Source organism: Podarcis tiliguerta (genome assembly GCF_965153285.1).
Source record: "Podarcis tiliguerta genome assembly, chromosome: 4".
NCBI classification, from domain to species: Eukaryota; Metazoa; Chordata; class Lepidosauria; order Squamata; family Lacertidae; genus Podarcis; species Podarcis tiliguerta.
In genome coordinates, this window is record NC_139537.1 from 20,820,076 (window position 1) to 20,835,092 (window position 15,017).

The 15,017-nt window shown below is 43.2% G+C and overlaps 2 protein-coding genes across 2 annotated transcripts in view; one reads left to right on the plus strand and one right to left on the minus strand.

The window, feature by feature from the left end:
• Positions 1-15,017, plus strand: part of AASDHPPT (aminoadipate-semialdehyde dehydrogenase-phosphopantetheinyl transferase) — a 536,215-nt gene that overhangs the window by 370,539 nt on the left and 150,659 nt on the right. The gene's annotated exons all lie outside the window — the stretch shown is intronic.
• The window catches only part of LOC310676843 (uncharacterized protein), a gene marked incomplete at its 3' end in the record, with an annotated part of 37,345 nt that overhangs the window by 3,928 nt on the left and 18,400 nt on the right, over positions 1-15,017 (minus strand). Inside the window, exons 2-7 of the mRNA XM_083439021.1 lie at positions 7,620-7,811; positions 6,461-6,564; positions 5,467-5,750; positions 4,382-4,452; positions 3,789-3,815; positions 636-827 (exon numbers count right to left, since the gene is read on the minus strand). Of these exons, the coding sequence (XP_083295147.1) occupies positions 636-827; positions 3,789-3,815; positions 4,382-4,452; positions 5,467-5,750; positions 6,461-6,564; positions 7,620-7,790 (849 nt within the window). The 5' untranslated portion in view covers positions 7,791-7,811. The remainder of the gene's footprint in view (positions 1-635; positions 828-3,788; positions 3,816-4,381; positions 4,453-5,466; positions 5,751-6,460; positions 6,565-7,619; positions 7,812-15,017) is intronic.

A 15,017-nucleotide genomic window follows, 5' to 3' on the forward strand; every position in this document is an offset into this window, starting at 1 on the left:
TTTGTCTCCCTGGCATTTCTGCCTGCCATTTCTAAACGAACACAATTTCACAAAGTTCTTCCTGCCGCCACCAGATGGCACCTGGGATGGGCTGTAGCTCAGGGGCAGAGCATATGTTTTGCATGCAAAAGGTCTCAGATTCAGTCATTGGCATCTTAAGCCTGGAAGAGTCTCCTGTCTGACACTCTGGACAGATGTTGCCAGTCATGTGAGAACTGACCTGGGGCAGGTAACATGCGATGTTCTATATTCTCCAGCATTTCTCTGATGAAAATAGGGGCATCCTAAGGAAAAGCGGGACATTCTGGGATCAAGTCAGATACTGGGACAGCTTCTGTAAATGGAGGACTTTCCCTGGAAAATAGGGACCCTTAGAGGGTCTGCACTGCTAGCTCCTTCACAAACTACAATTCCCAGGATGCACTGAAAAAAGCCATGCAGCTTCAAGTGGCATGCAGCCAATGTAAGTCTGCATTGTTGATTAATGTTTTGCCCATTCTGGGCCTGTTTTCTGGTTCACACTAAGATGCTTTCCTGGAGATGAATATAACTTTGTGGGAAGAAAAGAGGGCAGAAACATCAGAGATAACCAGTTGTGAGGTTGTCTGGAAAGCAGAATACAAGTCAAGTTTTACCTTCAGCGAGAAACCAGTAGCAAAACCAAAGGAACAAAATTCTTTTTTCCCCCAAAGACCCCATGGTGCTCCATTTAGCACGGAGATGATGGAGTCATAACCTCGAGCCTCTACTTCCCAGAGGTAGCAGAAAATGATTGGGAAGACCACAGCAGTGATAGAAACATCCATATTGAGGAGTGCTCCTTTGTCCTAGAAACATGTAGAAGAAAGGTAGCCATGAGAACATGTAGTCTGAGAATTTGGGCTGGGTGTCTTCATGAATCTAGTATCAAACATGACAGGCAACAATTGGTCTTTACTATCAGTGACATAGTCACCATGTGCACATTAAGGGCTTCAGCAGAAGGTAGCATGCTGGGACGCAGAATCTTCGCTGACCTCCTTGCAGGTGTGTCGCTGCTGCTTATCAGGAGGAAGAGGAGTGAGGCAGCAGGGAAGATGGTGCAGTGCAAACACTCCAGCAGAGCTAATCTTGTGCTCCTTGTCAGTCCATTTGACCTGTACCACTCTCCCTCCTCCCTCTTCCCTCTTCCTCCTGCTTCTAGTAAGCAGCTGTGACTCATCTACCACTCCATCTGCCACTGCAGGGCATTTCTGTTTTATCCTTTAGAACATGGGTGGGAAACCTTTTCTTCCTGTCAAAAATGGCCTATGGAGAGTGAGAAAGGTTCCCAGTAGTCAGTCCCTGGTGAGGACAATTTCAAAGGGGTTGGCTGTCTGGCACAGGCATTGAACCCAGCTTTGCCCACTTGCAAGTGGCAAAATGTCTTCGGCCATCCATGGGGGGGTTGGCTGCCAAAGAGAGAGAAAAAGATTGGCGGAGAGGCTTTGTGCTTTGAGCCTCAGGTCCCACCTTGGCCTTCTGCCCAGGTGTCTGAGCACGTTACCTGTATTTTAGTCTGAACAGTTTGCTTTTCTGCTAAAACAAGTAGCCTGTTGCAATTGGTAATTGCCCAGACTATTATTTGGGGGGCTTGCCACATCCACCCACCCAGCACCCATTTTGTGAAAGTGCCCATGACACCATCTCAAAATTCCAAATGTGTCCACGAACCCAAAAAAGTTGGTGAGCGCAGTGGACAGTCTGCTCTAGTTACTTCAATTTTCAACAAAGGAGATTCAGAAAGCTCCACCTTAGTCACTCATTTGCTATGTTCCAGTGCACCCCCCCCCTTATGCTTTTATGTTACTGAAATGTTCCATGCTCCTCAGAAGATTTACAACCCCAATTAGTAGAAGCCATATCGGAAAGGGTCACTACAAATCTCATAACAGAGAACACTGGGTTCTGTTCCATCTAATCAAAGAAGCACAGTGGTGGTGGCTGTTGTTCGCTTTTGCAGCCTTAATTACCAGAAACTGCACCTGTGGCCTCCCCAGATCTGATATTAGGATGATTTTACATTGCTGCTCATCAGGGCATGTTATCACACAAGCAGTGCTAGAAACTGATCTAGGAAAGCTAGGAGCTAAATGGCCCCTTAAGCCTAGGTTAGGGTGCAGTAACGGAATGTGTAGGTGCACTTTTTTTGTAGCAAGAATACAAAGCTGAAAATGAATGAGCTACAGCTAAAATATTGTGTTTTTCACTTGGTCTAGTCCTTCCCCTGCCCACCCCCCTTATATTCTTCAGAGGGTCTCTTCTCCAGTCTTCAGAGAGTAGCTGGAAGAGGGGAGGCAGAAAAAGGTCCTCTTTTGCTTCCACTATGCGCTAATGAAATTCCATCACAAAATGCGCCTAGAACAATGGGAGTTTTTAATACTGCACACAAGTAGGTTGCTAACCACTAGCTAACCACTTGTTGTTGTTGTTGTTTAGTCGTTCAGTCGTGTCCGACTCTTCGTGACCCCATGGACCAGAGCACGCCAGGCACTCCTGTCTTCCACTGCCACCCGCAGTTTGGTCAGACTCATGTTTGTAGCTTCGAGAACACTGTCCAACCATCTCGTCCTCTGTCGTCCCCTTCTCCTTGTGCCCTCCATCTTTCCCAGCATCAGGGTCTTTTCCAGGGAGTCTTCTCTTCTCATGAGGTGGCCAAAGCTAGCTAACCACTAGGATTCCTCAACTGATCATTCTCGGCTATAAACCAGCAATATAGGGATAGCTTGACCACCGAAGTCCATGTGATGCTGGATTACTGCAATGCGCTGTATGTAGGGCTGCCCTTGGGCCCAGTTCAGAAGTTCCAGACTGCTGATATGGGCATATGACTGACAACTTGTGACACCATTGTTAAAATGATGAATGACTTAATCTCTGTAGCCCTCCTATAGGCACTGTGAATGAAATATATCTTGTGCAGAATGCCTCTGATTCTAAGCAGGTTGGAAATGCCCCTACTCTGAATAGGCAAACCCTTTGGGATTTACCTTCTCCCAGCCAACTGGGGGGGGGGGGGATGAGGCTTCTGATAAAGTCTTTGAAAAGTGCCCCCTACCTTATAAATAAATAGATGTAAATAGCTTCATTATGCTTACGCTGCCAACTTGAATATGGGATTCAATAAGGCTTTCCTTGAGGAAAGTTATTTATAGAATATTAATTATACTCTTGCATGGGACTTCCCTTTTGTAGAAACAGGTTCATTTGTTCATTTGTTTTGGATTTTGTTTCAAGCACTTTTATGGCTTTTAGAGCTTGCATTGTTTGGATTGTATCTCATTTTTATCACAATGCTAACCACTCCAATGGCTTCAGGCCATTCTAAATGTGTAGGAGAAAAATAAAGTCAAATAAACATATTGAAAGAACACTGCTGGATTTCCACCACTTGTATAATTCTGGCTGGGTTCCATTTAGTTATCTATTCATTTTTCCCTCCTACTGTTAAAATATAAGATTTCTGAACCACCCTTTACCACAGAGATGTGTCTGGAACATTCATTATATCACTTCTCATATGCTGAACTTGAACCTATTTATATTTGTTTTCATCTGATCTTAATGCCGTCATTTCAAATTGCTGTAACCTGCCCTGTGACCTTATGGTAGGTAAGAAATTAAAAATAGATAATATTAATAGCAATGTCCCAGGTCAGGTTGGCTACAGGAATATAATAGATGGTTACAAAACCCAGTTAGACAATTGTCATTGCAGCCCTCGCCCTGCCTTCTCCCCAGAGCAAGCAGAACCATGTGATTCTACTTACCGTCTCACGGCAAAGCAGCCAAATATTCTGCAGCCAGAAAGAGAGGGAGCAGGGAAATGTGAATATGGTCCCGGGAGTGAAAAGGGGGCAGGGCAATGGGAAGTACAAGTCGTCTGCCCTTCACCTGTCATGCTCCTTAGCTGAGCAGAGCAGATGAAAACCTACCTTTGATCTGTGCCTACTGCACTCCCACTACTAGTTGCCTTTCATAAGTGCATCCAGACCAAGGAGTCCATTGGCATTTGGAGTGGGTATGGCTGTTTGAAGCAAAAGGACATATTTTAAGGTGGGATGGTGGTGTTACGTCTAGCACCAAAGCCCAGCATTGTCTACCGTGCTTTACATCAGGTCTCTGGAGCCTTTTTTAGCTGGAGGGCCACTTGCCAAGGTGGGTGGGCAAAAGGAGGTATAGCAAAAAAAAAAAGGTAAATGTTACCTTTGTATAGTAGGCTAGTTTTTACACACACACACACACACACACACACACACACACACCCCTCCTTGTCCACTGCAGTGGTTTTCAACCTCTTTGAGTCCATGGCTCCCTTGACCAGCCACATTCTTTCTGTGGCTCCTCTATGGAAGCCACTTACATTGCGGTTCAGGACACATGTAAAGGGGAATTTTCCCGTTCCATCGCCTTTTCCCCTCTGAACTAGGGTTGCTATATTTCAAAAAGTGAAAATCTGGACACAAAAGTTGTTGACCTCTTTATGGGGGGGTGGGGGCAAAATTGTTGAGCCCTTTCTGAACACCAGAAATGCACCTTTCGTACGATGCAGTGGGCCTCTTCTTACATTCTTCTGTGTCCATTCAAGTGTTTTCTGCTAGAATGTTCCGTACTCACTGGTTTAAGCCTGAATAAGCAGTGTAAGCATTTTAAAAAGTGACAGTCTGCTTTTAGAAAATCCTGCCCCCTGGATTCCATTTTCAACGGACGAATCCCAGCTAAGTCAGGGAAATTATGGACGTACAGTATGACAGCCCTATCAGAACATCAACTGCCATGGAAGAACAGTGGGACTGTGCACTCACTGCCAGTTTCTGGGCTTCAAATGGCATCTGAGAAGCCACTCTGAGAAACAGGATGCTTGACTTTTCGTACAATCCAGTGGGCCTCTTCTTACATTCTTCTGTGACCATTCATCCTTCTCTGTCCTCTCTCCAATTCTATGGTTGGCCTCCTATCCAGCAGCCATGATGGAATTGCCACAGCAGAGATTGTGCTGTGTGTGACTTTAGCATTCATTCTGATATTAGTAAGTCAGCAAACCAGCTGGCTGAGGTTTTGCTTAACAACCAAGCAAAGTGGCACGACGCTCACTGAGGTAGCGAGCGCTCTGATTGGCTGTGTAGATCTGAGGGAGTTCCCCCCTCTTATGTATAGTTGATAGCCTTCCTGCTACGTCCGGTGCCTGACCTAAGAAAGACAAAAGCCTCTCTGATGCTTTCTCCTCAGGTTATACAATGTTGTGTTCCGCTTCCTCAGTAAAGTCTTACCCAGATTTAAATGGCTTTGCTAACAAGCCATACATGAAGATTTAAGGCACAGTGCACCAAAGAAAGACACGCAGAACTCTTCATTGGGAATACATTTTATTATTAAGTTTCACGTCATGGAGCATTGGGGCACAGGGAACTGAGCTATTGTTGTGTGAAACCCACATGGTTCAGTCGCAGCAGTAGAACTTCACATCGTTAAGTCCTGTGTTGTCGCCACTTTGGTGTTCAATTTTGGTCCGAATTCCACATATGGCACCTTGAGGACAGATTGCACTCCATGGGCCAAAAGTACCCCAGTTATTTGAATGACCTGTCAGGACAGCCCCATGTTCGCAGCTGAACCTGATATTGTCAGCTGATGTGTCATCCAAAAGAATTCCTCGGTCTTCTTCTACTCTCAGAGAAAATGAGATTAGACGGCCTCCAGGACAAGTCTCCTTCTTTGTCCATGTTCCATACCTGACAAAGATAGTGGTGTTAAGACTCTGAAGAAATGTTTGCTCAAGTCACGTCTTCACCCTACATTCAATGCCCATTCAGCACATATTTGAAGCACGTGGCTTCCCCCAAAGAATTCTGGGAGCTTTGACTTTGAGGAAATATGGAAGGTACAGTCATACCTCGGGTTAAATGTGCTTCAGGTTGAGCATTTCTCAGGTTACACTCCGCGGCGACCCAGAAGTAACTTCCGGGCTTCGCTGCTCGCTCATGCGCAGATGCTCAAATGTGATTAGATGAGTTATTTTGTCATTTTTTACCCTTGTTCCAAACTAATACGGCCTACATTTTGTTACACAGGTAATGTTGCATGTATGCATTCTCTTCACATTTTATTCCCCTCATATGGAAATAGATGTAGAATGGAATTCTGTTTTATTTAATTTTGTTAGCTCAATGATTAATTCCTGGGGAAGGAAACGTGATGTATACTGGAACTACATCCGAATGTTGAGCAACTATCTTTTGCTACATTGCATTTCCTTATTTTATCACATCCCAACCCTGTTGTGTTGTTGACGCACTCAGGTTTGGCAGCCCATGAATAAGTCACCATAATTCAAGATGTATCCTCCTCAAGAACTCAGGGAAAGGGCAAGAACTTGCCAGATTTGGTTCCATACTTCTTTCTAACAACAAAGCCAAAGAATGGAATATTTAAAGCTACTCACCGTCCAAGAGCAGATTGAATTTCTGAGCCATCCGTGCAAATGAGGCGGATGCCATTCAGAGATGTTTCATCTTTAAATATTTTAAAAGGTTGCCTTGGGTCTACCTGGGGATGAAAAGAAGCTGCAATAAGACCACGTGTGACTGCAATAAGACCACAAAGCATTGCATTTTCAGGAGGACTTTCACACACACTAGTTTGGCAGGCTGAATTTGACAGTATTGTACAGAGCTTGGAAAGTTTGATTCGAAAAGGATCTTATTTGACATGCCCCCAAAGGAACTAATTCCAGTTCATGTTTGCCCCTTTACAAAATGAACTATTTCAGTTCACAGTTCAATTCAAGTATGTCCTTGGCAAAAAAAATATCGGCCTCCAGAATGTCACAAGCTGTTACATTGATGCATAAATTTTACTTAAGAAGACTAAGGAACCATCATTCCACACACAGCAGAATACGAATAGTTTGATTTCTTTCCCCTCAAAAATATGATATTTAAGCTTAAATGCCCAAAGGGTCTAAGGTGTAAATGACACATGTAAGAGAAGGAACTTGAAGATGAACTAGAAATCATTCAAAGTTCTGCCTCAAAATGAACTGAATTCATGTTACGCTCCCCCAGCAATTATGGTAACTATGTTCAGGTGTAATTGGCATGGTGCAATATCATCATCATCATGTATTAAATTTCTATACTACCCTTCATCTGAAGATCACAGGGTTGTTTACAATGTGAAAACACAAGAATAGATGCCATGATAACAAACCAAAACAATACCCACCAACGGTATAATTAGCCATAGGCCTGGGAGAAGAGGAATGCTTTTGCCAGGCACCTAAAGATATGTAACAGAGGCACCAGGCAAACGTCTCTGGGGAGAGCATTCCACAGGTAAGGAGCCACCACATAAAAGACCCATTATTGTATTGCTGCCCTCCAGACCTCGCACAGAGAAGGCACATGAAGAAGAACCTCAAATACTGAAGGGCCCTAGTGTTCCACCAGTACGTTTGCATCATAATGACCTCACCACCAAGCAACTTAGTCAGATGGAGGTCAGCTGAGCAGAGCCGCCCCAGGACTCTGTCCATTCATACTTATTGTCACAGCTACTTGGCACCAAGGTGCCTGAAAAGAAGGACACAAGGAGGTATCTACCTTCAATGTGAATCCATTTGCATACCCTTTGCGACAGAATTCTATGGGTCCCCATTCACCCCATGGCCCTCCATTTGGCACTGAGAGTTCAATTGTATAGTTTCTGGTTTTTGCATCCGAGAGGTAGCTGGAGAAAATCAAGAAGAGCGCAGTACCTATAGAGAGGTCCATGGAAGGTAGCTCACCGCAGATCTAGCAGCAAAAGCATAAGTGGGAAAGTAATAGCCATGAGAATTTTGAACCCCAAATCCCTGAATCCCATTTTTCAGAATATGTGGTTGCTTTTGGCTGATACAGCAGATTCACTGGCTGGCTTTTCTAATTCTAGTTTGAATCCTGTGAGCAACCCAGGAGTTAATTGGACTGGGACCAGGGCAAAGCTCACCAGGCAACCAGGAAATGCTTTTAGAAAAGTGAACGGTAGAACAATAATGGATGGATTTTACCTAACTCTGAGCAATTATTGTTGGTTCTCAGGAATTCCTAAACATTGTTAAGAAAGGTTTGATTCATATTGTTTATTTTAAATTATTTATATGCTGCTTTTCCATCCAAATCCTGTCCGAAGTAAATCACAGCAATAAAAACCTACAAGTTTATTACTAAAACCTAAAACAGAATAGAGACACAAAAATAAATAAATCGAAAGACTCAGCAACCTAAAAGCACAACTTCCATCCCGTGAGTGGGAAGGCCAATCAAGCCGTATAAGTCTTGAATGCCTTTCAAGATGCCTGAAGGTTAGTCACCCTACTAGGAAGAAAATCGAAAGAGGTGGAGCCAGCACAGAAAAGACCCTGTATGATAATAAAAGATGGATTTATTATTTTTTCACTCACCTTTTGTGAACAGCACAGCTGGAATTTATTAATTGTTATTCTTTGTTTTCTAGCTTTACCTCATTTGGTTCTGGCGACTTCCCAAACTTCTATGATTATGAACAGGAGGCAGCCCTTGCCCTCCTTTCTCCCTTCAGCAAGCTGTTCCATGCAGTGTCTCACTGCAGTCAATTATCCTACGTGGGAAAGACTTTGAGCTGAGCTGCATATATTAATGTGGGCAGCAACCAGGAACAGGAAAAAGGAGATGTGGGAGTTTCCCTCCTGAGCAGTACCTGCCATGCTCTGCAGCTCCATGACTGGACAGAACTGGGCAGTGTAAAGCTCATGCCTTTCTCCAAGGCACTAAAATAATTATCACAACAGCCATAAGATCCCTGGCCAAATTTAAAATGCAATATTAAACAATCACAGGAATAGGGTGAGCCCTGAAAATATATATCTGGGGTGTCAAAGGCCAGCGTGAAGAGTCTTGTGGCATTCAGGAGCCTAAATGGACGAGTACCAAGTCGTTCAAGAACCAAGGTACAGCCGTAGCCTGTGGTAGTCACCGAGCCTGCTATTTTAAATTACCCTTAATGTACTGGTAAAGCTCTATGCAATGTATTGATGTCATACGTCGGTGGTCTAAGGCATTACAATATAGGCAACTTAAGATGGCAGGCTGGGTGGCAACCATGATGGATACCAAGCTTAACTCCCACCTATTGCCCACTTAAGGCCCAGGAGTTTGTTTTAGAGAGAGGGTGTGTGTGTGTGTGTGTGTGTGTGTTATTGGTAGGAGGACTAGGGAAATCTCAGTTGCTTCACCTAATGACATTTCCCAGAATTCTTTGGGGAAGGACTTGACCATTAAGTCTGGTGTAAAACTGATGCCTTTCTCCATGGCACTAAGACAGGGGTCAGCAACGTTTTTTGAGGCCCATGGGCCATAGGTTGCTGACCTCTGCACTAAGATAATAACAACAACCATAAGATCACAGGGCGAATTACAAGAATTTGAAATACAATATTAAATCATTTAAAACAAATGACAATCACAGTAATAGGGTGGGTCGTGTGTGTGTGTGTGTGTGTGTGTGTGTGTGTGTGTGTGAAGTGTCAAAGACCAGGGTGAAGAGGAGTGTCTTCAGCATATGGGGGGGGGGGGAGAACTCTAAAATTATATTGCCAAACACACCTCTCTGGGGACGGAATTTCACAGTCTAGGAGCTGCCATTTCCTGGGTCACCACCATCCCAAGCACCGGAAGGCAGTGGAAGTATCAAGGGGAGCCCCTCTGCTGATCTTGACATCTGAGAGCATCTATAGATAAAGAGCTGCTCTCTGAGATATTTGGGGGCCTAAGTCATTTGGGGATTTATGTGAGCACCTTCCACTGAGCCTGCAACAAAATAGCAAATATGATTCAATGTAATACATATTGGGAGCATATTGGGAGGGATGATCCTAAGATTCCAAATGATGTCTTAAACAGCACCGACTCATGATGGAAGAGATCTTGGGATCATGGTAGATGGCTCAACTAAAATATCAACTCAGAGTGCATCACCCATTAAAAAGGCAAATTCCATGCTGGAGATCATTAGGAAATTGGGGGGTGGGGACATATCACAAAGCCTTTGTAGAAATCTATTGTGCTTGGAATGCTGTATATAGTTCTGGTTGCCACATTTCAAAAAAGGTGGTGTAGAACTGGAAAAGCTGCAGAAATGGGCAATCAAAATGATCATGAGGCTGAAGCAACTTCCCATGAGGAAAAATGTTTTAATATAAAGGGGGGAAATGAGATTTTTTAAAAGTATGCATGGTGTAGAGATATGTTATTATTTTTACCTCTCTCATAATACTGAAACCTGGGGGTGAATCTCATGGTTTTAAAGAGTAAGTAGTAAAGTAGTAAAGAGTAAGTAAGGGACGTGGGTGGCACTGTGGGTTAAACCACAGAGCCTAGGACGTGCTGATCAGAAGGTCGGTGGTTCGAATCCCCGCAACAGGGTGAGCTCCCGTTGCTCGGTCCCTGCTCCTGCCAACCTCGCAGTTTGAAGGAACCTCAAAATGCAAGTAGACAAATAGGTACCACTCTGGTGGGAAGGTAAACAGCGTTTCTGTGTGCTGCTCTGGTTCACCAGAAGCAGCTTAGTCATGCTGGCCACATGACCTGGAAGCTGTACGCCGGCTCCCTCAGCTAATAAAGCGAGATGAGTGCCACAACCCCAGAGTCGGTCAAGACTGGCCCTAATGGTCAGGGGTCCCTTTACCTTTACCTAGTCATAACCTAGCCTGCCATTTCCATTTACCCTTAATGTAATGACACAGCACAAAGACCTATGAAATGTATTGCTAAGGCAATACATTTTAGGTAGCTTAAGATGGCAGGTTGGGTGGCAACCCTGATGGATACCAAGCTGCACTCCCATTCAAAAGCATCACCACTCAATTCTGTCCAGGAGCTCGTTTGAGGGTAGTGTCCCTGGAAACCAATGGAGAAAGCAAATGGTGTCTGCCATGGTTGCCAAAAGCAGAGCTGGTTGGGAGGAGCACATTGACACGATGCCAATGGCCCCTCCAGATCTGGTGCTGACCCTGCTTCAATTGACTCTGGATTCTCTACTCATTTATTGCTGAAACAAATTCTTGAAATTGCCTTTTGAAAGCAAGTTCAAGAATGTATCTCTGCTTACACTAGGATCAGAAACCTCCTGGTACCATGACTTTTTGAAACTAACTGGTGAAACTAATGGCGGAAACTAGCTACAGACAGTTAATGTCTGGAACTAACTGGTGAAACTAATGGCGGAAACTAGCTACAGACAATTAATGTCTGGAACTTACTGGTGAAATGCATAGCTGGAACAAATAGCTAAAACTAGCTGGTGAAACCACTGACTGAAACTAATTGGTGAAACATATTTTTATAGTTAACCGCTGAAACTAATTGCTGAAATTCATAGATTTTTTTTCTAAAACTATTTTTCCATGGAAGGGAATTGATGGATTTATTGATGAGCCTGTACAACGCACTGTTTTCTTAATGAAGATAAAATATTTTTAATTTTATTTGAAAAGTTACTAACCATATTACATGGAACTATTACCTAAATTTCTTTCACTTTTTGGTCTACCAGGAAATCTAACTTCAAGTTATATACATTTCTAATAAACCATGGCTGCAATTCAAACCCCCTTCTGATATAGATGCCGGAGGGTTAGGATGCTGCATATTGTCCTCTGTGTTACCCTCCCTGACCCTTCATTAAGGCTGCTCTGCCTATATCTGATAGTAAGTTATGTAACATTAATGTACAGAAATGTGTAAGACAAAATATCAATGCATTTAGGAATAAAACTCAAATTAGCAAAGTGTAATGTTTAAGTAAAATGATTCCTTGAAAGGAGGAATTGTAGGGGATAAAAATTGTGGGGATAAAATGCAATACCTGATGTGGCCTTCAGAATGAGAGTATTGTGCACCTCCATCAAGCAACTCCTGCAGCCAAGCTGGTACCAGATGTACTGCTTTCCTTTCCTTTGCATGGCCAAGAGGGGGGTTCTTATCATCTGGGCAGCCCAGGATCTCCATACACACTGCCCAGCCTTGCTCCCTAGAGAGGTCACTTGGGTGCTGCAAACGCAGGAAAAACAACGTTGGAGGCAGCATATACGAGTTATAGACTCAGCCTGATTGGCATAATGTACGAATACTACAGATTGCCTTCATCAGTGAGCGAGACACGATGGAAGAGACATGTCTCACTGTCTGCCTCCTTCAGTGGGTGCTTGGAGCTCAGTGTATCACTCGACAAGTGGACCGAACTACTGCACCAGGTAAAACAGAAAAGAAACAAACCCTCTTGTGGCTAGCAAGTTGAAGCATCAGGACCATGTGTCCTGGCTTGTTCACCTACCTGCTGGCAAAGGAGTGTATCACAAGAAACCATGTATTCAAGCCTCAGTCTTTGCAGTGAGAAATTCCCTTCTATCTGTGATAGCACTGCTGACCAAAGACTCAGAACACATGCTTTCCCTCCACCTCTCAATCACCTCCAATCCAGTTAACATACTGAGCCTCTATACTCCCACTATGTGCTCTGACAAACAAACCAAGGGCCAGTTCTCTGAGGAACTAGACCAAGCTGTCAGAAAGGTCCCACCTATTCCTGCTGAGAGATTTCAGTGCCAGAGTTGGGATTGGTCATCACACGTGGGACCACTGCATAGGCTACTATGATATTGGCAGCGCGAACGAGAACAGACAAAGGCTTCTTGAGCTGCGCTCATATCATAGCCTCTGAATCATGAACACATTCTTCTCTACCAAGGCAAAACATACAGTGTCTTGGAAACATCCAAAGTCAGGCGATTGGCACCAGCTGGATTTGATGACATACTACAACTCTTGATTTAAAACAGGATTAAAAATGAGATTATTGTTAGTGTGATGTAATTCTGTTTCAGTTAATAAAACATATTTTTTATAATTCACACTTTCCTCTAATGCATGTAAATTTTGATAGTTGTGTGGTAGGCATATTGTTTTAGAAAATGCAGATTTGATAGATTTTCATATCATTTCTCCCCCATTCCTAGTTGCCATAATAAATGCCTCACAACCCGAAGTGTCTACTAGAGGAGTATGATGTTGCTGCTTGAAGAGCAGGCATTGTCATTTAATGTTTTGTTTTGTGTGTGTGTGTGTTTGCATGAGGTCCACCAAGAGGATGACACAGCAGGTACTTCTATCCTAGGCCTAGACACTGAGCCTCCGCTTTAAAGTAACCCCGAAGTCTCTAGACCTTGTAGAATGAGTTATGAATGGAAATGTGCAGTCCCCATTCAACACAAAAAGGAAGACATGAGTCTGCTCCTACTATTTAGTGTTTTCAGCCAATGAGTGAAGTCACAGCTATGATTCACAAATGCCGTGAAGAAGTTAAATACAGTCACACATGCATCAGCAAAGACTTTTTAAAAGGTCCAAAATGACCCAGGAAGTTTCTTATCCACACAATGTAGAAGGAACTCCCAGATTCATTTTAAAGCAATGGCTAATGGGAGTTGTAGTCCAAGTATTTGGATGCCACTGGATGGACAAAGGCTTCCATGTGGTTATGCGCTTGTTGCTCTTCCACATGATTCTTTTGTTGGTCTTCTTTCTAGAATTGAGGAACTGGTCTCAAAAAAAAGGACACACACTCATATTTGTTTAGCATTTAATTGTGGTTAAATTCCAGGTCAGCAAACTATTAGAACAAGCTCCATCTACAGCAGTAAAACTTAACATCATTAAGTGCTGTATCATCGCCTTCTCCTTGATCAGGTTGTACTTTGTCTGCAGCCCACATATGGTACAAGAAAAGCAGGTGCTAACGCTGACATAATAGCCCCAGCATATTCAATTAGCAAATATTCCTCTCCCGTTTTCACATTTGAAGTAGATGTTGTTGGCTGCTATATTATCCACCCCATCCTTGGGAGGTTCCACACTCAAAGGCAACCAGGTGGTCATGGTCACAGTGCTGAGACTTGTCCCAGTCTCCCCAACTATGGAAGAAGAACATGGTAGCAATGTTGTGATAAATCAACACACATACATTCTTGTGTTGGAGGCTCTCCAGAAAAACTAGCAGCTGACATAAAAAGAGAGAGAGAGAGAGAGAGAGTAGATCTATACACAATGTTGCAATAAAATGTTGCAATAAAACTGCAGCTCTTGTTAAGGAATTTTAAACATCTCAACCACCCTCCACAGTTTTCCATTTTATTTTCAGTCCAGTACTTAACATTTCATGACTACAAACATGGGTAAGCAAATGGTCTGGGGTCCGGATCTGCCCCAATCACCGTCTAAATCCGGCCCACGGACGGTCCAGGAATCAGCGTCTTTTTACATGAGTATAATGTGTGCTTTTATTTAAAATTCATCTCTGGGTTATTTGTGGGGCATAGGAATGTATTCATTTCCCCCCCAAAAAATAGTCCAGCCCCCCACAAGTTCTGAGGGACAGTGGACCAGCCCCCTGCTGAAAAAAATTGCTGACCCCTGCTACAAAGCATCTTCAATTCTCATTTTATTGTTCTTTGCTGGTGAGTTTGATTACCTAAGGGTTATTGTTGGTTTGTTAAAAAGATACTTTGTCCTCCTGGAAATCTCAGCAATTCCCTGAGAGTACAGGTATCTTCCTCCTGATTTTAATAGAATTTGAGTGTTAACTCAATTAAATACTCTTGATATCAAACTCAAATAAAGATTTATCATTGGTTGGCTACCATGTAACAATATCACTTCTAAAATGACTAAAATAGATTTTGATATCTAATTTGCTGAATGTGTTAGAAAGGAGATTGTCTGAATGTATGCATACTGATCAGCTTCATTACAGGGAGATTTCTTCAGCCTACTAAGGAGAATTGTTGGTATAACTATTACACAGAAACAAAATTGCTATTCCTTGCTGACACTGAAAAGGCATTTTATGAATTAGAATGGACTTTCATGAAATGAGTGTGTCTGATATGTGTGGGTCTTGGAAGGCAAGGTTTAACTTCGTCAGACCTA